This window comes from Lissotriton helveticus, chromosome 8, assembly GCF_964261635.1.
Source record: "Lissotriton helveticus chromosome 8, aLisHel1.1, whole genome shotgun sequence".
In the NCBI taxonomy this organism is placed as follows: domain Eukaryota; kingdom Metazoa; phylum Chordata; class Amphibia; order Caudata; family Salamandridae; genus Lissotriton; species Lissotriton helveticus.
Genome location: NC_136069.1, coordinates 737,194,900 through 737,221,290, shown reverse-complemented (window position 1 = coordinate 737,221,290; position 26,391 = coordinate 737,194,900). Strand labels below are relative to the sequence as shown.

Here is a 26,391-nt window from a genome sequence, read left to right as displayed (position 1 = left end):
ACAGGAAAGTACAAGCAAGTTGGGGGTTTATTCAATTCATAAAGCCCCCCGTGACGCGTTTCGCCACTGTTTGAGTACTTAACACACATTTTGTCAGAGGCCAATGCGTCTTTGAGAAAAACCTATAGTTTAAGTCCAGGAAGCCTCATTGTTAGCTGTGTTTGTCTTCTTAGGCACTGTGCTACTTAACTTTGTGGGGGCTTATACTTTGCTCTTCCCCCAGTTAATAATTGAGAAACACATCTATGTGATATTCTAGAAGTCTGTTGTGAATCTAAGGGGCACTTTCCATATTTCTGGGTCTAACCGTATCCCATTCTCCACCCCAACTCCAGAGCCTCCCTATGGTAAAGTACAATAAAAAATAAAGATTTTTATTTAACTGAAAACAAACATATGCAAATATTTTAATTTTGAACTTTATTGTAAATTATATGTATATACTTTCTTTAAATGAAGAACAAAATAAAAATGGCACACCACTAATTGACTTAATTTTCAATTAAATATTTAATTAAGTTTAATATATTCAATTAAATAAAAATGCTTTTGCTGAATTTTAAATTAAAAAATAAATTCCCAACTTAAGCAGAAAAATGTATTTTGCTATGCCTTAAAATTTGTAAATAAAAGTGATGTGTAGTATTAATTAAAATTACTTTAATTATATACTAGCAGCCCATCCCGACTTAGTCCGGGTGCAACAGGCTTTCCCGACCCCGGCCCGCCCCGACATTGTGCAGCAGCCCGGGCCCCCGCCCGGCCCGTCCCCCGCCTGCCCCAACCCCCGCCTGCCCCGTCCCCCGCCCACCCCGACCCCCGCCTGCCCCGACATGGGTCCCCTTACCTGAGCCGCCGCTCCTCCCGCCTGTCCGCTGCTCGCACAGCCGCTGGCCTGTCCGCTGCTTTTCACGTCTGCACTCCTCCCCCGCGCCATGTCTGCCGCTCCCCACCTCAGCCGCCGCTCCTCCAGCCTGTCCGCTGCTCGCCCCGCCGCTGGCCTGTCTGCTGCTCCTCACGTCAATGCTCCTCCCCCACACCATGTCCGCCGCTCCTTGTCGCGCTCCTGGACGCCGCTCCTCCCCGCGCTCCTGACGTGAGCACGCACGTCGCGGCCGGCGCTACTTCGGAGGGACTACTTTTTTTTTACTGTAAATTTTTTAAATCACGTTTTTATTTTACATTTATATAGCCTATAACCATCTACACACCCTGACGATTCCAACGGTGTATCGGGTGTGTGGATTGGCGCTGTGGTTCCTGAGTTTACCCGCCTCAAAGGCTGAAAGTTCTTCCTTTATTATAGTAGTATAGATAAAAATAATAATCCTATATTAATGTTTTAATTTATTAAAATGTGTTGATTTTAATTTTTAATTAAATACTAAATGTGTTTCATATTTATATATTGATCTTAAGAAATTATAACCAATTAGTGTTCAAGAAATATAGGGGTGTCCCAAACCTTGGGGCTGATTAGCATGGCGGGCAGGCTTTGTCCGCCCGCCATAGCCCCAGGAAATGGGACTGCCTGCAATGCATGTGGCAGTTCCGCACATACAATTAGGATGCGCTCACCAAACTGGCGGGCGCATCCCACATTTTTAACATAGCGGTGGACAGTGCTGCCAGCAGTACCCACCGCAAGGTTAAAAATGCAAGTTGTGCATTTGAATGCACAACGTGACAGGCACCGCGCGTTGCCTGCCACGTTGTACATGCAAATGCAGGGGGTACCATAGGTACCCTCCATGTGCACCCGCACCCCCCAAAAGGGCCCCCAATGGCAAGGACTGCATGCCTCCACGGAAAGACAAATCCCTGCATGTGTCCTAATATGGATGGCAGTGTCTATCAGACACCGCCACCATATTAAAACCTCTTCCACCCGGTCGACTCATTGACCGGGCGGAAAACTGGCGGACGGTCTTTCCGTCTGCCGGGGTCCCCCCGCCATAGTAATATGGCAGGGGGATATGGCATGCGGGCGGGAGAGAATGTCAGGCGGATCGCCACCGCCATGCGGGCGGTGGCGATCCATCCGACATTCCAATGGACCCCATGTTTTTTTCTATGCAGTTTCCCAGAGTATTTTGGAAAGCAATGCACAGCAAAACAGCTGAACAGAATTCAACCAAATTTAGCAGAAAGCTAGATCTTTCCTCTGAAAGTGTGCTTTTTGTGATTTGGTGAAAATTTGTTGAGTAATTTTTGAGAAATTATGCTTCAAATTATAGTGATATCTGATAGGTTATGCCTGTAGGAGTACTGCACTCCTGCAAGTATCAAAAATTAAAAAAATTAAGCATTTTGATTTGCAGAGAAGACTTTTTTCCTGTATCAGCCCCTTCAGTATTGTAGGACCAATGCCAGTTCCATGGAACCCAGCAACCTTATTAACTGGCTGCAACACCAACAAAAATGTTGTGGATGCAATTTTAGGAATCAGAGGTGCCGATTACTATGGCGGGCGGACAAAGTCCACCGGCCATCGCTGGTGGAAAATGGACCGCTCGCCATAGGTGCGGCAGTCCCGCAAAATGAATTAAGATGCGTCCGCCACTACATTGTGGCGGGTGGCAGGACCCGCCACAATGTAAAAATACATGTTTTACATGTGCATGTACAACATGGCAGGCACCGTGCGGTGCCTGCCACCTTGTACATGCAAATGTAGGGGGGTACCATAGGTACCCCCCACGTGCAGCACCCCGCCCCGAAGGCATTTTCCACCTGTCTTTTTGCAGCCGGAACTCTGCCGCAAAAGACAGGCATCATAATGCCCATGGCGGTGCCTGCACGGCACCGCCTCCATAGCCCCATAGTACCGGGTCCCACAAGGCGGGCAGAAAGGGACCACTTTTCCCATTCCCACTGCCATCCTAATTTGGTGGTGGGAATATTCAGGGTGACGGTGGGAAATCCGCGACCGCCGGGCCGGCGGTCCTCACCGCAGGCCCGGCGGTCACGGATTTCCCGCCATCGTAATCAGCCCCAGGGACTCAGTTCCGTGTCCTGAGTTTTAAAGAAAATAGGATACAAAGGGGCATGGGGGAGGGTCCTGGAGGGATTCCTACCTGGGCCAAAATAAAACAAATAGTGCAGCGGTCAGACAGTGGGGTCTCTGGTGAGAGCCCTTCTGGTCCTGCAGGTGTACCACAGGGCATTGCAGGACTGGGCAAGTGCTTGACTGTGAATCTTGCACTACCCTGTGGTACTTTTTAGTTGCCACATGTGCGACAGTACCATCCCATGAAAAATCAGGAACATTTCGAATGAGTGTTCAGGAGGGGAGTGGGGGCGGGACCATGCAGTGTTTTACACCAAATCACAAAAGCACATTTTGAAGGTAAACTTTCTGCTTAATATGGTGTAAATCTTATCTGCATCATTGACCTATAGAAAATACATACGCAAAAAGTATTTTGGAACCTCCCCTTTAGACTCAGTCAGCGTCTGACGAATCCCTCTGAAACTTTTAAACTTTTTGAAGATTTGTCACACAGCACCAAAGTTATCATCAAACAAAAAAAACACTCTTCCTATGAAAATTCTGAAGTACTTATAAAGACACAGTGGTGACTGTTGCTGGGCTATATAAGCATATAAATACATATATAGCCTTTGTGCAGTTATGTTGTGCTCGAGACTGAGAGCCGTATTCAAAAAACACATTTTCTAGTTCATTTAATAGTACTACAATAGTGGTTTACTTATAGTAGTACAAATATACTATACATGGTATTCACTAACCTACATGCCGAGGTTTCCACCTCTAATCTCTCCTATCACAACTTTGTAGGGGTCTCCACCCGGACTGCAGAGATCACTGCAAACATATGCCTACATTTTATTAGTAAACGTAGCAAATGTAGGAGGGATAGAAGAGTGGCTGGAACATTTAAAAGGTCTACTACAAAATGGAAGGGCTAATTGAGGAATATGGAGATTAAGAAATGTTTTAGGGAGGGACATGCACCCACGAAGAGTAAGCCCATTACTATTCACAGACTGCACTTCTATAGTTACTGCAGCCAAAAAAGACCCAAAATAATTTCATATGTACTCCAGACTTTTACCACGCAGTACCTTTACAACGCAGGATTTACAACGCAAGTTATTACAACAACTTGCGCTGGAGGGCGATGTAGGATAGGTAATAGTTTAATTTACTATCCAAAACCTTCCCTACTATCCACGGGGACTGGAGTTGGAATAGTAAATTAAGCTATTCACTATCCAGCGCCCCCCAACGCAAGTCGTTGTAACGACTTGCTTTGTAAAACCTGCGTTGTAAAGGCATGCGTGGTAAAAACATGCGTTGTAACGACATACATCCACTCCAGACCTGGAGTAGGTCCAGCACCACGCACAGGCAACCACTGATACTGCATCCGCCTAACATTAAAAATAATGAAGGGAGGACTTAAAATAGAGACCCAAAGGAAATAATGTCAGAATTATTTATTTTTACATTTTAGTAATAGAAATACATTTTCTTTAATAGCAAACCAAAGTATATATAAACTTAGAAACAACATAATGCAACTATTCAAAAATAATGGTTTATTTAGCTTTGGGTACATTTTAATTCCTAACAAGAAAAATTGACATTTTACTTTAGATGGGTATTTTTAAATAAATAATAAAACATTTATTTCAATTGAATGTTTTATATTTAAATGAATTAAATGTATTCTAAATTTTAATAATGTTCTAGCATTTTGGTTCTACATTTAAAATAAATAGAATTTATTAATATGTAACATAGTAATATTTTTGTATTTTTTATTAAGGTTAATACACTAGTCACCTCCTATCACCCTGTGACTGTGTACTAAAAGTTACCAGTAACAACTTTACATTTGTAAATTGGCCTCTACCACCTGAACTCAGGGGGGCAGACAACCAAATCTACCCTTTCTATCAGATGTACCCTCAGAAATGGTGAATAGTCTAAAGTATCAAATATGCTACAAAGTGTAAGAGTAAATCTCCTACTATATATTTACTTACAAATAAGTTTACATTTGTGAGTAGGCCTGTATTTCAATTGAAAATGTATTTTTTGATTTGCCTATAATGTTGACTTTATTGACATGTTTGTACAAAACTTTGTAATCTACTTAACCAGTCAGCTACATTTCTGCATGCCAAGATTTATGAAGTTTCGTGTTTGGGAAAATGTTACGGGGGTGAAAAGGTGTATAATTTACCATTTAGCTGCCATAGAAAATCTGACGACAGGTAGAGCAATAACTGCTGCATTGATTTTCACCAAACATGGCATGAAGCAGAACTTCAACTAGAAAGGGTGCTCTTTTGATTTGTTGTAAAATCCGCTCAGCAGTTCTTGGGATATGTACATTTAAACAAGTGCTGGACGGATTTTTAAAGCGTTAATACTTTTGTATGAACCTTGCCTTTAAACTTGTGAGTGGTGACTTGCAGATCAAGTCAATCATATCAACTTTTCACATATTTTGATTGGGTTAAGTATGGGTTTTAACAAGGTGGGTTGGGCACTGAGCTTGGTCACAAGTAATGCATTTAGTGAATCCTTCAAAAAACATGAAGTTCAATGGAAAAAAATCACAGTTAAAAATTATGTTATTTTTGTGGCTCTAATGTGGAGTTCTGCAAATAGAACAATTGATAGACAAAATGCAGAATAATGTCATACATTCACCCCAGTACAGAGATCTGGCCCTAAATCCATTGTTTTATTGCTCACCATGCCATTCCAGTTTGGTCACAGCCCTTTGCAAATCAGTGTTGATCCTGTGCCCAATGGGAACAGTCCAGCCCGAACTGCCAGGCCAGGTCCTCCTTGGACTGGAAACAGGGACCGGTTTTGGGCTGTCGCCCCTCATCAGCCAGGATAGCTTGACTCCAGTGGCATGGAGAGCATGGGACCCATGACTAGGCATACCTGTCCCACTCAGGGTGACAAATGCAAAAAGAACATATGATGGAAAGAATGCAGAACAATGTCATACATTCACCCCAGTACAGAGATCTGGGCCTAAATCCATTGTTTGCATGCTCACCATTAAATTCCAGTTTGGATCAAGCCATGTGCAAATCAGTCTTAATCCTTCGACGAATGGGAACAGTCCAGATCAAACTGCCAGGCCAGGTCCTCCCTGGACTGGAAATAAGCATCCTAGCACCGATTTTGGGCTCTAAGCCCTAATCAGCCAGGACAACTTGCCTCCAGTGGCATGGAGAGCACGGGACCCATGTCTGGGCATACCCGTCCCACTCGGGGTGACAAATGCAAATAGAACAAATAATGGACAGCATGCAGAACAATATCATACATTCATCTCAGTATAGAGATCTGGGCCTGAATCAATTGTTTTTTGCTCATCATGCCATTCCAGTTTGGACCCAGCCATATGCAAATCAGCCTTGACCCTGTGCCTCATGGGAACAGTCCAGACCGAACTGCCAAGCCAGGTCCTTCCTGGACAGGAAACAAGCATCCTGGGACCGGTTTCTGGGTATTACCCTTCATCAGCCAGGCTAGCTTGAATCCAGTAGCACAGTGAGCAAAGGACCCACGTCTGGGCATACCCATCCCACTTAGGGTGAAAAGTGCTACGCAAACAAATGATGAACCGAATGCTGATTAAATCATACATTCACCCCCAGTCAAGAGACCTGGGTTAAATCCATCGTTTTTTTGCTTACCTTGCCACCCCAGTTTAAACCCAGACATGTGCAAATCAGTCATGACTCTGTGCCTCATGGGAACACTCCAGACCGAACTGCCAAGCCAGATCCTTCCTGGGCCGGAAACAAGCTTCCTGGGACCGGTTTCTGCATATTACCCTTCATTAGCCAGGCTGGCTTGAATCCAATGGCACAGTGAGCAAGGGACCCACGTCTGGGCATGCCCATCCCACTTATTGTAAAAAGGGCCACACAAACAAACTATGGATGGAATGCTGAATAAATCATACATTCACCCCTTGTCAAGAGATCTGAGTTAAATCCATTGTTCTTTTCCTCACCATGCCACCCCAGTTTAGACCCAGCCATATGCAAATCAGTCTTGACCCTGTGCCTCATGGAAAGAGTCCAGAACGAACTGCCAAGCCAGGTCCTCCCTGGACCGGAAAAAAGCATACCCGTCCCACTCGGGGTGAAAAATGCAAAAAGAACAAATGATGGACAGAATGCAGAACAATGTAATACATTCACCCTAGCACAGAGATCTGGGCCTAAATCCATCGTATTTTTTGCTCACCATTCCATTCCAATTTGGACTCAGCCATATGTAAATCAGGCTTGACCCTGCGCCCAATGGGAACAGCCCAGCCCGAACTGCCAGGCCAGGTCCTCCCTGGACTGGAAGCAATTATCCTAGGACTGGTTTATGGCTTTCAGCCCTCATCAGCCAGGATAGCCTGACTCCAGTGACATGGAGAGCACGGAACCCACCTCTCAGTACACTGTCCCACTTGGGGTGACAAATGCAAAAAGAACAATTGATGGACAGAATGCAGAACAATGTCATACATTCAGCCCAGTACAGAGATCTGGCCCTAAATCCATCGTATTTTTGCCTACCATGCCATTCCAGTTTGGACCCAACCATATGCTAATCAGTCTTTACCCTGCGCCCAATGGGAACAGTCCAGCCCAAACTACCAGGCCAGGTCCTCCCTGTCCTGGAAACAAGCATCCTATGACCGGTTTCGGGATTTCAGCCCTCATTAGCCAGGATAGCTTGACTCCTGTGGCATGGAGAGCACGAGACCCATGTCTGGGCATACCCATCCCACTCGGGGTGACAAATACAAAAAGAACATTTGATGGACAGAATGCAGAACATTCACATTCACCCCAGTATAGAGATCTGGGCATAAATCCATCATGTTTTTTTGTTCACCATGCCATTCCAGTTTGGACCTAACCATATGCAGGATAGCTTGACTCCAGTGAAAAAAACTATAGATTTAGGCCCAGATCTCTGTACTGGGGTGAATGTATGACATTGTTCTGCATTCTGTCCATCAATTGTTGTTTTTGAATTTGTCACCCCGAGTGGGACTGGTATGCCCAGATGTGGGTCCCCTGCTCTCCATGCCACTGGAGTCAAGCTATCCTGGCTGATGAGGGCTGATTTGCATATGGATGGGTCCAAACTGGAATGGCATGGTGAGCAAGAAAATGATGGATTTAGGCCCAGATCTTTGTACTGGGGTGAATGTGTGATATGCTTCTGCATTCTATCCAACAATTGTTCTTTTTGCATTTGTCACCCCGAGTGGGACAGGTATGCCCAGACGTGGGCCCGGTGCTCTTCATGCCACTGGAGTAAAGCTATCTTGGCTGATAAGGGGTGAATCCCTAACACCGGTCCTATGATGCTTGTTTCCAGCTCAGGGAGGACCTCGCCTGGCAGTTCGGGATGGGCTGTTCCCATTGGGCACAGAGTCAAGACTGATTTGCATATGGCTGGTTTCAAACTGGAATGGCATGGTGAGCAAAATAAAATATGGATTTAGGCCCAGATCTCTGTACTGGGGTAAATATATGGCATTGTTATGCATTCTGTCCATTAAATGTTGTTTTTGCTAACTTGGAGTTCTGCCAAAACTCTCTTTTTCTCGTGCGTAGCTCGCCAATGTTAAGTTGGCAAGTGAACGTTTGAATTTGCATCCTCTAGCATGATTATCAGGTGCTAGAACGCCTCCCACAGAGCTTTCTCATTGTGGGTGGTTGAGGCAGGTCCCAACTGTTCGCATTGAGAAAGCTGTCACTCAGGTAGAAAATCTGTTTGAGTGGCAGAAAGAAGCAGCACCCTTGGTATGCTGCATGGTGCCATTCAAACAGATTTTGTAGTGTGGAACAAGCTCCCAGATCTAATAATCAGAACAAGCAGTGTAAAATGGCAAATTCCTCCCATTCGCAGAACTCCATGGAATGTTGCATAGTTTTTACGTAACTCCACAGAATTCTGTATAGTTAAACTATGCGAGTTCTGCCCACTCCTGATTTATGGTTTGTACAGCAATCACTGCCCTTTATCATATACAAGTAAACCAAATGGTCACTCTAAAGTTGACCGTAAGGATCTATGTGTAGTCAATTTCAATGGTGATTGTGCGAAATATAAAACAAATATTTCAAGTGCATCACTGTTTTATTGAATGTTTTGTGAGGTGACGGCCAAATTTGTTATTGTGTCTCTTTTTCAATGTTTTCTTTGAGTATTTTTGCTTTTGTCTTATGTTTACTTTTTTGTTGCATTTGAAGTCAGGAAATTCGGCACACCATCTGATTCCTACTGTTGTTCCTAGTGTTTGCAGAGGAACTGTTGTCTGTTTCGTTTGGTAGCTGAGACCTCTTTTTTTAGTTTGACCCCTTTACTCAAATGGATATACCAATTGCTGGAAATGCAGCAGATCCTTATTTTCTTGTGGCAGAGCCCCATGAGGTTGAACTAATCATTATGTTGGATTCATTAAACCATTCAAACAATGCAAAAGAGTTGTGAATTAGTTTTAGACTATTTATTTTCCGTCTAATCTTTGTTCAAGGGAAATTGCCCATTTATAGAAATCAAAAAGCATTGCATTGAAATCATTTGGATTTGCTGTAAATGGTTCTTCTCAATTAAACTGATTTTGAATTAAAAGGAGAAATCCACAATGATCCTTTTGCAACATGGGGGCATTTCACACATAATCTGATTATAACAAGGACAGAAACAGTAAGCTATGCAAGAGGTTGACAATGGAAACAAAAATGCTAAATATGTATCCTTACCTCACTGCATCTGCCAAAAAGTTCCAATAATTGTACTTCTTATCAGAGAAGTACATCATCATGGGAATGAAGGACTTTGGGCTGGATTTTGTCAGGTAGGTATCAGAAAGTGGGGTGTTCTTGTAACATGCTAAAGTGAAAAAAATGGGAACAAATAAGTAAATGACTTTGGCATCCATGGACCGCTACACTATAACAATACCAATATAACAGTATACCAAATACTAACAGGCAAAATAATATCAAAGTATGCTATCGAGTTGCAGTGGTAATTACAGAATAGAAGATTAGTAGGTGCTACTGATATGAATGATACTCACTGATAAGAGGACTAGTAGTTTTTGCTGGATTGAGCCAATTGTTGGCAGTGGCAAGACTGATTTGCATATGATTGGTGACTTTTTGTAATGACCAAGAAAATGGAAAATAACTGAATGGAATACAGGAAGAAATATAGCAAGGATCAATACATTACTACTTATTTTGGAAAAAAGCAATTTCTATAAACATAAATGTATTTGGTTAGATTCTGACGTTACAATCATTGCCAGCGGGGAACATCACTTACAACGAATTTTTTACAACGCACTACCATTACATCGCAACCATTACAACGCAAACCATTACAACGCAATGCGCTGGGGGGCGCTCTAGGATAGGGAATGTATTTAATATACTATCCAACACCTTCCCTGCTATCCACGGGGACTGGAGTTGGAATAGTAAATTAAATAATTCACTATCCAGCGCCTAAAAGCATTATGCGTTGTAATGGTATGCGATGTAAAAACCGCGTTGTAAAGGCATGCGATGTAAAAGCATGCGTTGTAGTGACACCAATCCTTGCCAGCTCACGATAGGACATTTCATATCTTAAAGTTATTTCTTTTGACATACTGTGTCCACCTAGGATGATGAACAGTTTAATCACAATTTTCAAAGGAAATCTTTTCCCTTCTAAACTTCAAAATTGAGATCTCCAGAAATGCTTTTAGAAGGACACAGAACGGGCTGCATATTGTAGTGGTGGTGACGCTGTAACATATAATCGGCACACATATGGACTACATGGTTGGATCCTTTTTTAATTCGCATAATGATGTTGTATAAAAAAAAACATTTCATAGTAAAGCATGAAATGTGTAAAATAATTTTCAGTTCCCTGTGAAGTATGGATTTCTTTACTTGAAAAAGAGGAACCAGAATTTTTTGGACGGGTCCAGCACACATACTCCCTATTAATATTAATTCAAGTGCAAGTGTGTGCTGTTCCTAAGGATATTAGTGGTAGTCAGTCTGGCCATTTTCTCCATATTTAGATCAAACGACTATGGTCGTATATTGGACAACAGATACAATGCGACAGGATGTTTAGTGTTTGCTTTGATGTGTTGCATGTTTAGAATGTATGTGTGGTTGTGGCTCTCTACCTGGTTTAGTAGAATTGATCTTGTTTTTAGAATATATGAATTTGTGCAATTAATGTATTGGATATATATTGATGGTCTGAATTTGATGATATGTATCTTAAATGAGTTTTGTGTAATGCATATGTAATAATTTTTTGTACTTAGAAAAAGGATATAAAGAAATGAAAAAAGATTTCAAAAATAAAATAAATGAGTAAATCAAAAAAAAAGTGAAGATATGTTTTGTGTATGCCAGTGCGGTTAGAGGTATTCCCTGTGATAAAAGTATATATAGGTCATGAGGGAGTTTTTTTCTTGTCAGGTCTCTGGAATAACCTTCAAATGGAGGAAGTGCCCTCACACAACCCGTGCGGTGTCATTCTTCATCATTTGGGTGTGCTCCTCATCGGGCCGTTGCTGCAATGCCCGACGGGCATCCGCGAAGGGGCTCTTTGGCAGAGGTGTTTTGATAAAGCCATTTAGTGAGGGAGTGTATGTGAGCTGAAGTGAGAAGTGTAGTGAGTGAAATTTTAAAAAAGGTTCAGGGAGAATCTTATTAAATACATTTTATTAATGCAGCTCAAGAACATAAGCAAAAGCAGTGTACCTCATATCCGAGACAATGTTCCTATAGAGCATAAATACAATTTAGTTTTTTGGTCAACATGTTTCTTGCCTCATCAGCCCCTAAAGGGTCTATTGGTAATTTGTCAGGACCATAAGGAGCATAGTTTTCTAATAATTTTATACTACTGCAAGGCTGTGCATTCAATTGGCAGATTAATCAAGTAGCCAGCCATGGTATGTTGTTCATGTCACCTTGTGTCGTTTCAAGACCTGAAAGAAATATAAAGTGGAATAAAAACATAAAAATATTGATGGCATCATACTTGATATGCACTTGTATTATTGTATAGCATTCTTAAAACAATATTAACAGATGTGACCTGTGATAAATAAATCAACCACACATGCATTCAAGTCATCAGAACGACTGGTGGCATGCAAATTGCCTGTGTTTGAGAATGGCGATGTTGTTGTCTAAACATCGTAGCTCTTTTAGTGCAACAAGAACAGATGCAATGATATTAACGGACAAACTTATTAATAAACAATTCCTATTCATAATTGTGCCTGGATACCGTGATTCTCGCTAGTGTGCCCACATATTTTAGTCATATAGTCATGTCAAATTACCAAGTCATTATTACATAGATTGTGACAAGGGGCGTCGGGCTCCCTGGTTCTAACGGGCATTATCAGACTTGATGGGGCACCGATAATGGACCCGTCAACCACAGCGGGAAGTTTTGCGACATACCATGCGGATCTATATACTCCTATTGAATGTCTGCCAGCAGAGGCTATTGGCCATTTTTTAGATGATCTCCCACCCAGAGCCCTGTCAGACGAGGTCAGTGCGGAGCTGGACCGTCCACTCACGGAGCGAGAACTGGGTTCTGCCCTCCGGGAGTTGAGCCCCGGGAGGGCCCCGTGTCACAATGGTTTCCCAAATGAATTATTAAATGGTACTTCCTGCAACTTGGCCCTCAATACCGCAACGTGGTGGAGGAGGATAGGGAGCTTGGTCGTCTGCCCAGCGATTGGCGGCATGCAGAGGTGGTGGTCTTTCTTAAAGCTCCCGAGCACCACGCGTCTTATCGACCTATCTCCCTCCTTAACGCCGAGGCCAAGGTCCTGGCCAAGGCATTAGCCAATCGTCTCTAGCCCCATATCTCTTCCCTAGTTCATGTATTTGAGTATGACATCTGTTCTCCACCTGTGCATCTTCACTGTGGCGTTCCCCAGGGGTCATCCCTCAGCCCAACATTATTTAATATCTATATGAGGCCTCTGGCTGAGGTGGTGTTACCCTGGGGAGTGCAACTAGTGACGTATGCTGATGATACACAGCTTATCATCACCCTTTCTGATCAGATGTCTTTCTATGATAAACTCTCCTCTTGTCTCAGTAAGGTTCGTGAGTGGATGGATGCCTCCTTTTTGAAACTCAATGGAACAAAGACGGAGATCATGATGTTGGGACATGATGCTCCATCAACGGTGGACGGATGGTGGCCTATTATCTTAGGACACCCCCCTACCCCCAAAAAGGAAATTAAGAGTTTAGGGGTCTGGCTAGACCCAGCTCTTAACTTTTTGGCACAAGCTCAGAAGGTAGCAGCAACCTGTTTCGCCCTGATGCGAGCCCTTAGGAAAATTATTGAATTACTCCCGTTCGAAGCAAGGCGGATATTAGTCCAGGCCCTGATTCTAACACGCCTCGACTAAGCCAATGCAGTATACTTAGGCGCACCACTGGGGACACTCAGGGTCCTCCAGGCGGTACAGAACTGCACGGCCCGGATGCTTCTAAAGATACCGCGCCGAACTTCCGCTAAACCAGCACTTCAACAACTCCATTGGTTGCCAATACAACAAAGGGTGGAATTCAAGGCGATTACCATTGTTCATAAAGCCCTCCTCAAGATAGGTCCTGCTCTAATCCAACCTCTGTTCTGCCCTTACCAAACCAATAGGTCCCTGAGATCCAGTAGTAAGAATCTTCTGACAGTCTCACGAATAAGGAGAATCCGCATGGGCGGCAGACATTTTTCTGTCCAATCAGCTAAGCTCTGGAATAATCTGCCGGACTCTATTCGGATGGAACAGAACCACACTAGGTTTAGAAAAATGTTAAAAACCTTCCTATTTCTGTAATCTCTCGGATGATGAATTGGTGCACCGCAGCGCTGGGATGCCTCCGGGTAAACACGCGCTATAGAAATGAGTATTCATTCATTCATTCATCTGGATCAAGCCGGGTTTATGCCCCAGCGGGCGACCCTACCACAATATTCGCAGAGCACACACACCTATTGCGGCAGTCAGGGGTCTGGGGGTGATTGCAGCGCTATTGCTTGCGGATATGGGTTGTGCCTTTGACTGAGCAGATTGAATTTAGGACCTCGCTTCTTGTCCTATCTAACCCTACTCTATACGGACCTAATGGCGTCTGTACGCGTAGCAGGTTCTGTCTTGTCAGTCTTTCCCATTGGTCGGGGCACCAGGCTAGGGTGCCCATTATATCCATATCTGTTCGCCCTGGCAATGGAGCCCCTGGCTGCATGGGTGCGCATCAATGCGCAAGTGGCGGGTCTCGAATGGGCTGATGGACTGTCGTATCGCATAGCCTTATATGCTGACGATGTGTGGTTTTTTCTTACTAATCTGGACAGGACCGGTCCGAGGCTGCTGTGCATCATGCAGGAGTTCTCAGAGACCTCTGACCTTTATGTGAATGAGTGGAAGTCCACCCTCTGGGTCTTGGGAAGAGGGGGTGATCCTGGTACCTGGGCTTCTACGGTGCGGGTGGTACACTGGGGATGAAATATCTCGAGGTGTTCCTCTCTGATTTGCAGCCAACTGCTTCAGACAAAAACCTAGTGCCGGTGTGGAATCGGGTGTGCGAGGATATTAAAACCTTGTCCCACATGCCATTATCTATATATGGTCGCTCGGCCATCTTCAAAATGGTCTCTCTTCCTTGTCTGTTATATCAGCTACAAAATCATCCATATCCTATCTCTTCAAGATGGTTCCACCAGGTCGATACGGCCTTGGGACAGTTTTTATGGTGTGGTGGGGCGGCCAGGGTGGCGCTCCGTACCTGTTTTCAGTCCACATATTGTGGGGGGCTTGCGACATCTGACATTCTTCCGTACTATATGGCTTCGTACTTATTGGTCCTTAATGAATGGTGGTATGGGGATAGGTTGGACCCAGCGTATGCTGTAGAACGGCAGTTGATGGGTGATCACGCGCTGCACACACTCCTATATTCTGTGCATTTGTGGCATTCTTTGCCGGTTGCCACACAGCTTGTTTTTCAGATCTGGAGGCAGGCGTTGAAGAGGATGAGTTGGTGGAACCGCTTGACCCGGGAAACCCCGCTGTTGCTAAATGGATGCCTGCCGCAGTTGGCAGACTTGCCTGGATTAAATGATTGGTACGAGATTGGGATCTTCACCTTGGGAGATGTTCTGCGGGGGCCTGTTTTGAAGTCGTTCCAGGACTTGCAGAAAGACTTTCAAATGCTGTGTACCCAATTTTTTAATATTTGCAATTTCAACAAGCTATTTCCCCTAGCTTGGTGGGTTTTGAGGAGCTGGCCAACTCCAGCCCGGTGGAGGCGAAAGTTTTAATGGGTGATCTGCAGGACCATAAGATATCTAAAATGTGCCAATCCCTGGTCACACATAGTTCCCCATCCCTGCAGCATCTCTGTGAGGCATGGGAGGCTCGCTCGAAGAGAAGGACTGGACAAAGGCCCTAGCCTCCCCTCGTAGAGTGGCCATTGCTATGAGCCTTCGGCTTGTCCAGTTTAAATACCTCTATAGGGTATATTTTACTAGAGTCTGGCTGTACAAGGTGGGTTTGGTGGCTTCCCCGGTGGGTCTACGCTGCATGCATGAAGAGGGTACCCTGCTGCATACCATATGGGATTGTTCGGCGCTGGCGAGGTTTTGGTGGGGAGTAATGACTTGCCTGTCAGAGATTTTGGGTTGAGACCTCCCTCGCTCACCTACGCTGGTTCTCCTACATGTCATGGACGATGTCCAGGGCAACGTTTACAAACGTCACCTTATGCTCCTGGGCTTTACCCTTGCCAAACACGACATTGCTAGAGCCTGGAAGGCGACAGCTGAGCCTTCCTTCTCGGTTTGGAAGACAGGTCTGAATTTCTGCATGGGCTTGGACGCTCCAATCTTTGTAGCGAGGGGGTGCCCTCATAAACACTACAAAATCTGGAATCAATGGGCAGACTATCGGGAAATGGAATTGGAGTCTGTTCCAGAACCGGGCTTGGACCTGCTTTAATTTTCTCCCTCCCCCTTACTGGGAGGGGTTTACTTTACATACACTGGGTGGTATAGCGCCTTCTTAGAAATATCGGGTGGTGAGTGTAGGACTGTTGCTTCGACTGTGTATGCTGATTTTGTTTGGTTGACAGTGCGATGGGGTGTGGGCTGGGGGGTATTGTATGTTCTTTGTTTATTTTTGTTTTGCTTTAATTGCAAGTCCTTTCAATATTCTTTTCATATGTGAGAAAAGTGTCAGAGTCATGATATTGTATATTGATGCTACGGAAGCCTGTGGGTTACAGAGCTCCGCTCTATGTGCTTTTGATAAATAGAATATGTTTAAAAAAAATACCAAGTCATCAGCCAAACCCATCACTCACCCTGGAATATCTGGGTCAATCTCCGACAGGTTTTCTCAGAGCACTTCACTCACACTCAATATAAATGTGAGGGATACGCTGGCAAGTTATAAACAGAAGATTTGCTTACCAGTGTTGCTTCAGTCAGTAAGGTGGAATTGCAAACTCACTGGAAGTGGCGAGGTGAGTAGCCTTTCGCATACCCTACTCTGTCTCTTGTGCTGAGACATGCCATTGAGGTTGCTACAGTTGTGGTGGATGCGGAAGAACTGTCCATACAGTAGGTTTTCCCATAGGGCTTTTGGGTGGTCTTCAAATTGGAAGAAATGTTTTGTGAGGGCTATGGCTGCACACTCCATTATAAAGCTGATAGGGGCTGGAGACACCCACTTTTGTGATCACAGACAGAAGCAGCAACTGCAGGCCAAGCCAGCAACACAGCAAAGGAGCAGTACTCCTCCTAACAGCTCTTCAGCTCTTCTTCTTGGCGGACTCCTAAAATCCAGAAGTTCTCTAAAAATGTGGGGTTACAGTTCCAATGCTTATACCCCTTTTAGCCTTTGAAGTAGGCATACTTCAAAGGATATGGGGGTAACAGTTACACAGGAGCGCACTGCGTGTATAAGTATGTATGTATACAGATTAAAGTCCAATTGGTGCTCTAAGTGGAAAGAGTAGGTTACCACTACTCTAATTAAAGTCAACAAGTGACTAAACATAGACAAAATATCCACCAAGCACTCGTCTTCCAAATAAAGTCAATTTCATCCGATGTTCATGCGTTTTTATTCCATCTTTACGTCATTTGATTCCATCATCCAATGTATTTCACAAAATCAGCCAACACGTGTTTCGTCTAGTCAGTCTATGACAAAACAGACTTCTTCAGGGCTAAAGAACTTCAAATTCAATGCTGCAAAATTAATAATTGGCAAGTAACCAATATTGAAAACATAGGTCGTGTAGCACGTAAAATTCAAATTCAATCTCATCAAATCCAATACGAACGAAAATATAATCTGAAAGTTGCAAATAGTTCATAAATCCAAATATCAGTTCTAGGCGTCATCAAATCCAAATGTGCATATCAGCGTAATGAAGGTCCCAAACCTTCATGAAATCAATTTTAAATTCGAGCTATCATCGTGTCTACGAGCGCAAATCTGCTTAGACAGTGTCTGATGAGATTGAATTTGAATTTGAATTTTACGTGCTACACGACCTATGTTTTCAATATTGGTTACTTGCCAATTATTAATTTTGCAGCATTGAATTTGAAGTTCTTTGGCCCTGAAGAAGTCTGTTTTGTCATAGACTGACTAGACGAAACACGTGTTGGCTGATTTTGTGAAATACATTGGATGATGGAATCAAATGACGTAAAGATGGAATAAAAACGCATGAACATCGGATGAAATTGACTTTATTTGGAAGACGAGTGCTTGGTGGATATTTTGTATACTTCAAAGGATACTCTTTGCAGTGCACAGATCCTGCCTTGCCCTGTCCTGGCTCCAGACACACTACTGGGGGGTAGAGACAGCATTGTGGGAGGACAGTCACAGTCCTCTTCAGGTGTTAGTGACAACTTCTCCCACCACTCTAGTTCAGGTAGGCCCCTCAGCCTGGTGATTGGCAATCAGGATGTGCAGGGCAAACTTCAACTCCCTTTGTGTGAAAAACTAAATTAGCAGACATTCACTATCAGGACATGAAAACACATAAGTACATGTCTTGCCTTTCACACACACTGCATCCTGCCCAAGGGGTTACCTTGGGCCTGCCGTAGGACTTGCCTTAAATGCAATAATAGGGAAGGTTTGGGCCTGGCAAGTGGGTGCACTTTCCATGTCGACATGGCAGTTCAAACTGCCCCCTGCATACTGCAGTGGCAGGCCTTACACACAGTGGCGACCTATGTGGGTGACACACTAAGTGCTGCCAGCCCACTCGTAACATTTGATTTACAGGCCCTGGGCACACACAGTGTAAGTTTCTATGGACTTACCAGTAAAAGTAAATATTCCAGCCCTGGATAACCAACTAACAATGCAATTTATGGAGAGACCATATGCACTTTAGCACTGATTAGCAGTGGTAAAGTACCCAGAGTTCTAAAGCCAATAACAAAAGGGTCAGGAGGCAAAAAGTCTGGGGATTAAACTTTCAAAAAGGGCCAGGTTTAACAACATGTATAATTTTAGTAAAACTCAAGAGGTCTTCAATAACACCAGACCTAATAAAACACAGACAGAATACTCCATTATCTGCAAACAGTTCAGCAGTGTACATCTGCAGATTTGTGCACAAGATTTAAATAAGCTACTTATGGACTGAGTACATACACAAATGGTTCTAATCAGGGTCATGCATTTTGATGATGGTATCCAAATTGTATGCATGGGGCTGATTCTGTTAAGAACATACGTGCACAGCTGATTTTTCTAATGATCTCAGTTCAGTATCTAAGCTAATTGTGAATGGGTGTCCAGCCATGTTCCAGGATGGTCACAGCCATGCAAGGTTTTTGTGATATCCATTTGATAAATAAAAGTGCATACAATGCATCAAAATTGTAATCATCGTCATATTCAGTGGTTGTTTTTAAAACATACCACGGCTCTGGAGCTTGTGGAGCAGTAGTGGACATCATGATGTGTTCCTTTGCTGGCCAGGTGGGCAAGTTACATACTGTGTGCTTCCTGCATAATGCCTATGGCTCAGGAGAATCATTTCAAGCATAAACAACTAAAATACAACGTTGATTGTTTATATAAGGTTAACAGATGACCCCCATCTCACCAAGGATGCTGTGCTCCACTCATAAGTTTTAGTTAAAAAAAATATTTCAGTCCTGCTTCACTTCAAATGATGCAATTGATCCAAGACACAAACAAAACATAGATTTGTAAGGGAGAAGCCGAGGACGGAGCATTATGTCCCTGCTTATGTGGAGTGAACTAGTAACCATATGTTCACATATACCATGTTAGATTTCGTTTTTTTTTCTTTCATGTGTACTTTCATTGATTTAAGAACATTGCCTTTTCTGGCACACTTGCTACTGCCTAACCGTGAATAAGTGCAAATGCCCCAAATACAACGGTTGTGCATAGACGTGGTTGTGGGTGGCATGGTGATAGGTGCATGTTGTGGGATATCAAAGTGTGGCTGGGAGAGGAGCTCTTTTCCATTGCTTGCACTGGAGCCAAAGGCATCCTTGTTATACCACTGGCTAATTTTTTCCCATAGTGAAGCCAAATTTATTTATTTATTTATTTATTTTATGCACTTATAATGCGCGCAGATACCCACAAAGGGTTTCCCGGCGCAACAGATGTAAGAGCTGAGAAAAGCAACCAAAAACGCAGAAAAACACCCCATTTGAAAGCCTGCTATTATTTGTTAAAGAGCCAGGTTTTTACACCTTTCTTGAAACTGGCAAAATTTTCCTCCTTACGCAGGGCCAAAGACAAGGAGTTCCATAGGACTGGTCCCAAATGGGAGAACGACTTTCCCCCCATACGGGCCAGTTTAAATCTGGGAACCACAAAGTTGGCTCCATTTGAAGAACGGAGGTTTCGTCCAGGGATGTATGGCCTAACCAAGTTCTGCAGATACTTTGGTGCAGTCCCTGCCTTGATCCTAAACATGTAGGTCAATGCTTTAAACCGAACCCGGTTCTCAACCCTGAGCCAGTGAAGATCCTTTAGGTGCTTTGAAATCCTGGCTGTCCTGGGGATCTTACAAAGCAGCCTGGCAGCGGAATTTTGGACCAGTTGGAGCCGCCTGATCACGGCTAGATTGGAGCCCAGGTATAAGATGTTACCGTAATCAAGCCTAGATGTAATCAATGCATTGACTACGGTCTTCTGGGTCTCCATAGGCAGCATCCAAATGATCTTCCGTAACTGCAATTCTGCCAGTAGAAGCACAGCAGTCCCCTCACCTAGTAACACTGCAGAGAATAGGGAGGTTGGTGGACTGGGACGTTGGCTATTTTATGGTGGTTGTTCTACATCTGTCAACCTTTACATGGGCGCATAAGTACTATGGGCCTCATTTATGAGGCGCCTTGCACCATCGGAACATTACTTTTTGTGACATTCCATGGCGCAGAAGCCAGCACTAAGCCACTTTTTTTGGCTTAATGCTGCCTGATCAATATCATTCCCTTTAAGGCAGTGTTTGCGTTAAAGGTGCGTGAAATGGGTGTTGCTGGGGCGTTCTCAGCAACATCCATGGCCTTTTGACACTTCCCCAGATTTACGAGAAATCGTGAATCTAAGGCAGTGCCAAAAGCTTACGTCTCCCCAGGGGAGGCATAAGGGAGGCGCAACGGGGAGAAATATCTTTATTTCTCCTTGTTTTTCCTGCAGCACACATAGAAAGAGGAAAAGCCTCTTGTGATTATTTTTGTACCGAAAGGTTTCCCTTCCTGTACAAAAATAATCATCCCCGCATCTCAGGCAGCCTTGCACTATTGTGCAAAATGCCTGCGTTGGCGCAGGCAGCCCATTGTGCGCTGGTGCAGGGGAAAAGGACAGAAATGTGCTGTATCTTATAGATACGGCGCATTCCTGCCCTTTACTTTTGCCGTAGGGAAGCGTAGCAGGAAGGCATGCTGCGCTTCCCTACGGCAAACCCTCATAAATTAGGCCCTATGGGTCTGATTCAAAAAGGTAAACTGAAGCAAAAGTCTAACTTAACGACTTTCGATATTCACAAGGTGCATTCGCGATTAGAAAAGTTAGACTTTTGTCTTAGTTTAACTTAAGTTTTGATCTTAAGTTTAACTGAGACTAGAATTTTGGTCTCAGTTAAATTTAAGATTAAAACTTAAATTAAACTGAGACAAAGATCTGGTCATTAAATGGCAGTGCTGCTCATCTATGACTATACCAAAGAGATCAATAACTGAATAGATCGGCAGCTGTACATTGTTACATTGAGGTTGTCACTGAAAAGAAGGCAACAAACGGATGGGGATGCAGAAGAGAAATATATTTACTATAGACAGAATCGCCAATGAGAGGTGCATATATCAGCGTGACATAATGGAAACCGGGTGTGAAAACACCCACTGCCATCACATTTCCCACCTTTATTTTACGGTCTTTAGTACAGACATTGAAGACCATCATCATCTTGTAGATTATATATTTCCAAGCATACAAGAAAGAATTTAATAAATTATAACATCCTATCAAATTATACATTTTCTGCTTGTGATACTTCAATATTACTATTTCAATTGTATCACAGTGCATGGCTTGCTTGCATAATGTGCGGCTCGTTACAAGATTACCTTCCGTATTGCTCATCTCAGTTTCTAGGAGCTTTAATCCCACACATGCGCAGAGTAACCTTTCCATTCCATCGGCACTGGCATGCAGATGTTCAGCAATGGTGGCAGAGGACAGGGGGCTACCAGATTCCTGTAGCAGGTCAAAGATGCCCAGTTCCCAGGCAGTGAACATTACCTGAAAAATAACAAATAAATCTTCAAGAGACATGTTAACTAAAAGCTGTTGAATGGATTGCCTAGTAAGTAAAGACTATTGAGGATCCGTGCGGGATTGCAAAGGGTGATGTGGAGGCAGTTAAGCGTGCATTCCTTATGGACAGAAAGCTCAAAAGAGAAGGTGAGGAGCTCCTGAAACCCAGTGTAAGAAAATTTGTTATGTTAAAAACATGTGATAAAATGGAGCCTTATTTGTCGGGCTCGTTGTCTTCCCATGAGAAGTTCCTGCTAACAAGGTTTAGATTAAATCTCTTTCATCATCTGTTGTTTAGACCAAAAAATGATGCTTTTATTAAACCTACTGCTCCCTGTGGCTGCGACAGTAAGTCTCCACAGGATTTGCAGCATTTTATATTTTTATGTAAATTTTATGAATACCCTCGTAAACGCTTTCTGGTTGATCTTTTAAAAAAATGTAATTCTAACCAAATCAGACCAGCATTACTGTATTTGCAACTTTTGCACAGTGACAGTATTCTTTAAGTTACTGAATTTTTAAAATTGTCTATTAAGCTGAGAAATTGTTTGGATCAATGATGGCACATTTATTGACTTGACTATTTTTTCATATGAATTTGCTACCTATGGAATTGTTGTATTTTGCACTTGTTCACTTTATCGCTCACGTATTATAATCATTGCATGTTTTAAGTGTTTTAAATTGTCTATGTTGTACATGTACTTTTATGGTTTGAACTAAAACCGAATAAAGTCTCTACTACTACTAAGTAAAGACTCTTCACGCTCTAAATGATTCTATTGCTTAATGACTGTTGTAGAAAGTGAATGTTTAGGTGATGTGGATGGTAGTCTCTTCAAGTGATAATGGCTCTCTTCCTTACTAGGTCTAGTTAGGTCACAATAATTTAAAAATGAGCTCAACCCTTGGCAGCTGTAACACAGAGCAGACAGGCTTCACTTAAGAGAGATGTGAAAAGCGTTTATCCGTAGGAAAGGTAAAAAGTAGAAAACACAACGCAATAAAAATCCCATTCCAATTTCATAAAAAAACAGAACATTTTAATAAACAAATGATAAACAAACTGACAAAAATCTGAAGTAGAAAGCCAGCGTTATAAATGTTAAAGGTTTTAGATGTTTCTAGCATCAAAAGCACAAACACTCTACCACATATGTCTGTTTGTGCTAGCCGGGCTGAAAGTTAAAAATTAACCCCTAAACTGATGAGGCTTTTTCACCCAAGTGTGGAGCCCGTTTTTAGTTATTTGGGGGAAGTTTGCGTTTTGTCCTCCGTAACTTTTTTCCACAAAAGTTGTTGGAGCTGTCTAATGTAGCCTCCCCCATATTTACTTTGTGTTCATACATTTGTGGTTTAACCTCATTGACATGTGTGACACATTTATATAAACTAATAAGTATGTAAACATTGTAGTCACTAGGGGGCATATTATCAAGAACTGCGATAAAATTATCTCCGCTTTAGCGGCAGGAAACTGCAGATAAAACGGTGATAATGGGCTTGATAATATGCCCTTGTGAATTCCCATAGAAGCCCAGGTTAACACCAGAATCTGGGCGGCTATGGGAATTCACAAGGGCATATTATCAAGCCCATTATCGTCGTTTTAGCGGCAGTTTCCTGCCACTAAAGCGGCGATAATTTTATCTTCCTTCTTGATAATATGCCCCTAAGAGTGTATATACAAGTGTATAAAGGTGATCAATAGGATGATATCATTGTGTTCACTGCATATTTACGTTCATTATTGATTACTTGCTTCCATTGACTTATAATGCTGTACCGTGCATCCATTTGATTCTCTATTTAATTTAACATGACATTAGGCCTTAGCTGAAATTGCTTTCCTTCACACTGCCAGCATGCTGATTACTGTTCTTTGCAGGTGCAAAATAATGTGTCTCATTAGCTAGTGAAGGGCTTATTGTATGTATTAGATGGCTGATAGTGAGGCCAGGGAGGAGAAAGTTGGCAACAATTGGAAGGAGCTGATGACCAGGAGGAAGCAGCTTTCAACCTAATTATTTGGAGATGGAAATCTTAGGAAGTATATTGACTCCCCTGCAGCGAAGTTACCTTATTGGTTCTCTGTGGTTGAAATGAGATATTGATGTTTCAGAAGCCGTTGACTGTCTTTTTAATTGTTGTTTCATAGTTAGACAGACGTTATCCTGACTTCGAGAGGGAACAGATTTCTCTTTCTGCTGGGCTTCTCTGAGTGTAAGCTTCATGCTGAACACTCTATTTCCTAGAACAACTACTGAAGTTCGACCTTTTGCTAGCACCTTCTATGCTCCCCTTTAGAAATAGCCTTTAGATTTTATATGGGGAAAATATATTTGATGATTTCCAGACTAGCCCAGCCCTGGTTTTCCGTGCAGCCCATCCCACAGCCGCATAGTCAACCGCACAGTCAGATCAGCTCAGTGAGGCAAGGCTACAACTGGCTGGAAGAAAGCGAGCGAGTGAGGAGGCCAGCGCAGGGTGAGAAAGTGTGGGGGTGAGATACCCGCCACCCACCCGCAGCCGCCTGCAGCAGCAGCACGCAGCTGCGGCCCGCAGCCTGCAGCCAGCATTTCACCTTTATTTTGCAGCCACAGCCCTGTCCTCTGCACTTGACTCCCGCTACCGAGGGGTGAACGCCCATAACCTGGTCAAAAAGACACCACCGCTGGCGCCGCCGCCCGGATTTTCACCATATTTTTGCCCGGCCCAGTCTGGTCTGCAGCGGGTTTACACAGGTCAAAAGCAGAGGTTTGTGGATGGCAGGCATTTGGTGGGAGCTTGTGAACCAGCATCTGAAAGTCAGCAGACCCCTCCAGCAGACGCCTCCTGGGAGGAGCAGAGCAAGGTAGGCCAGGCGAGGGCGGCCGCATTAGCAGGCGGCCGGTAAGTGAGTGCCCTTGGCAAAAAACAGCAGAGACGGCCCGACTAGGTCAGGAGTAGCTTGCGGTTTTGCTGTGTGTGCCCCACTCGCCTGTATCTAAAGCACAGAAGCTCTGGATCACAGACTCACAGCTGGTAGCTTCTGCAATAGTAAGTTAATGCATATTTTTTAACCTGAAAAATCTAGTCTATTTTGTCGATGCTATCTCAGACCAGCACAGGGAAACAGGAAACAAACGCGTTCCTAAAAGGATACAAAGGCCATAGAAGCTACTGAGAGAAGCAAGAAGCAAAACGCAAGAAGTGGGAATTGAGAAGTGAACAAGCATAGCACAGTCATGAACAAATCCTGGGCACAGGTATAGACTCAAAAGTTAATACAATTTTGGAAACGTGATACAGTCGACACCGGTGGTTTTCTTAAGGGATGTTTATGTGAAGATGTTCATGAGGAAAACAACGCCAGCCGACACGTGTTTCGTCAACAGGTCAATGCCTGTGACTCTTCAGGGCTTAAAGCGCGTAGTGCGGGTATTGAAGGACCGGTGATAATTCCAACCCGGTTTGTGGCTGTCGATACAGCTGTTGTGTGGCTGTCTGATAATGATGAGATTTAAACGGGCGGGTGCATCCATATGGAGTGGAGCCTGGTGGTGCAGGGTCCACGTCGTTGCTCGTCTTTCGTCGAAGGAGTGTATCCTAAAACCCTGTGCAGAATCAAGCATAGCACAGTCATATGCTCGTAACAGGAGGCCAACCTGTGCCAAACCGTGCAGGCAAGAAAACGGGGCAAAGGGCTTTGGTGAGGGTCTAGCAGTCTGCATTACCAATCAACATCATCATCAAATTTCAACTGAGAACTAGCAAAAGACCCCCAGGACATCAGTATAAATAAGTGACGTTACCATATATATCCAAGAGATCAAAAATAAAAAAATAGAGAAGACACGCAGGCATGGATCACTGCTGGAGGTTCCAGCTTGGGTACAGCTTGTGTACAAGCTTACGGAGTATTTATCGAAACTTAAATACAAGAAAGAAAAACCAGAGGAGCTAAGGAGCAAAACAGCAAAAGAGTAAAATCAAAACGAAAAGTCAGGGGTCATTTTAACATCCAGCAAGGGAAAAGGAAACGGCAAGAAGTGCTATAAAGGCGAAGTAAGGGAATTAGAAATGCGCTCAGGAAAAAATAGAGCCACCCAGGCCTCCAACCATCCAACCAGCATCCAACCAACGCACGCCATGACTACAGCAACGCCACCCACCACCACCCTCCGCGCCTGGACTCCGATCAGCACCAAAGACACCATCCGCACTATGAACTCCATCCACTCCGGATCTCCAACCGACCCCTGCCCTCACCACATCTTCAACAAGGCCGACACTGTCATCGCACCCCACCTGCGGGACATCATCAACACCTCCTTCGACACCGCCACCTTCCCGGAGAGCTGGAAGCACGCGGAACTCAGCGCTCTACTGAAGAAACCTACAGCGGACCCCACCGAACTCAAGAACTACCGTCCCATCTCGCTCCTTCCGTTCCCGGCCAAAGTCATCGAGAAGACCGTCAACAAACAGCTGG

At 43.7% G+C, this 26,391-nt stretch overlaps 1 protein-coding gene across 1 annotated transcript in view; it reads right to left on the bottom strand.

Annotated features, from left to right (window-relative positions):
- Positions 1-21,932, bottom strand: part of LOC144773796 (acetylserotonin O-methyltransferase-like) — a 409,197-nt gene extending 387,265 nt beyond the window's left edge. Inside the window, exons 1-2 of the mRNA XM_078658902.1 lie at positions 21,725-21,932; positions 9,784-9,913 (exon numbers count right to left, since the gene is read on the bottom strand). Of these exons, the coding sequence (XP_078515028.1) occupies positions 9,784-9,913; positions 21,725-21,932 (338 nt within the window). The remainder of the gene's footprint in view (positions 1-9,783; positions 9,914-21,724) is intronic.
- Between the last annotated feature and the right edge of the window lie 4,459 nt (positions 21,933-26,391).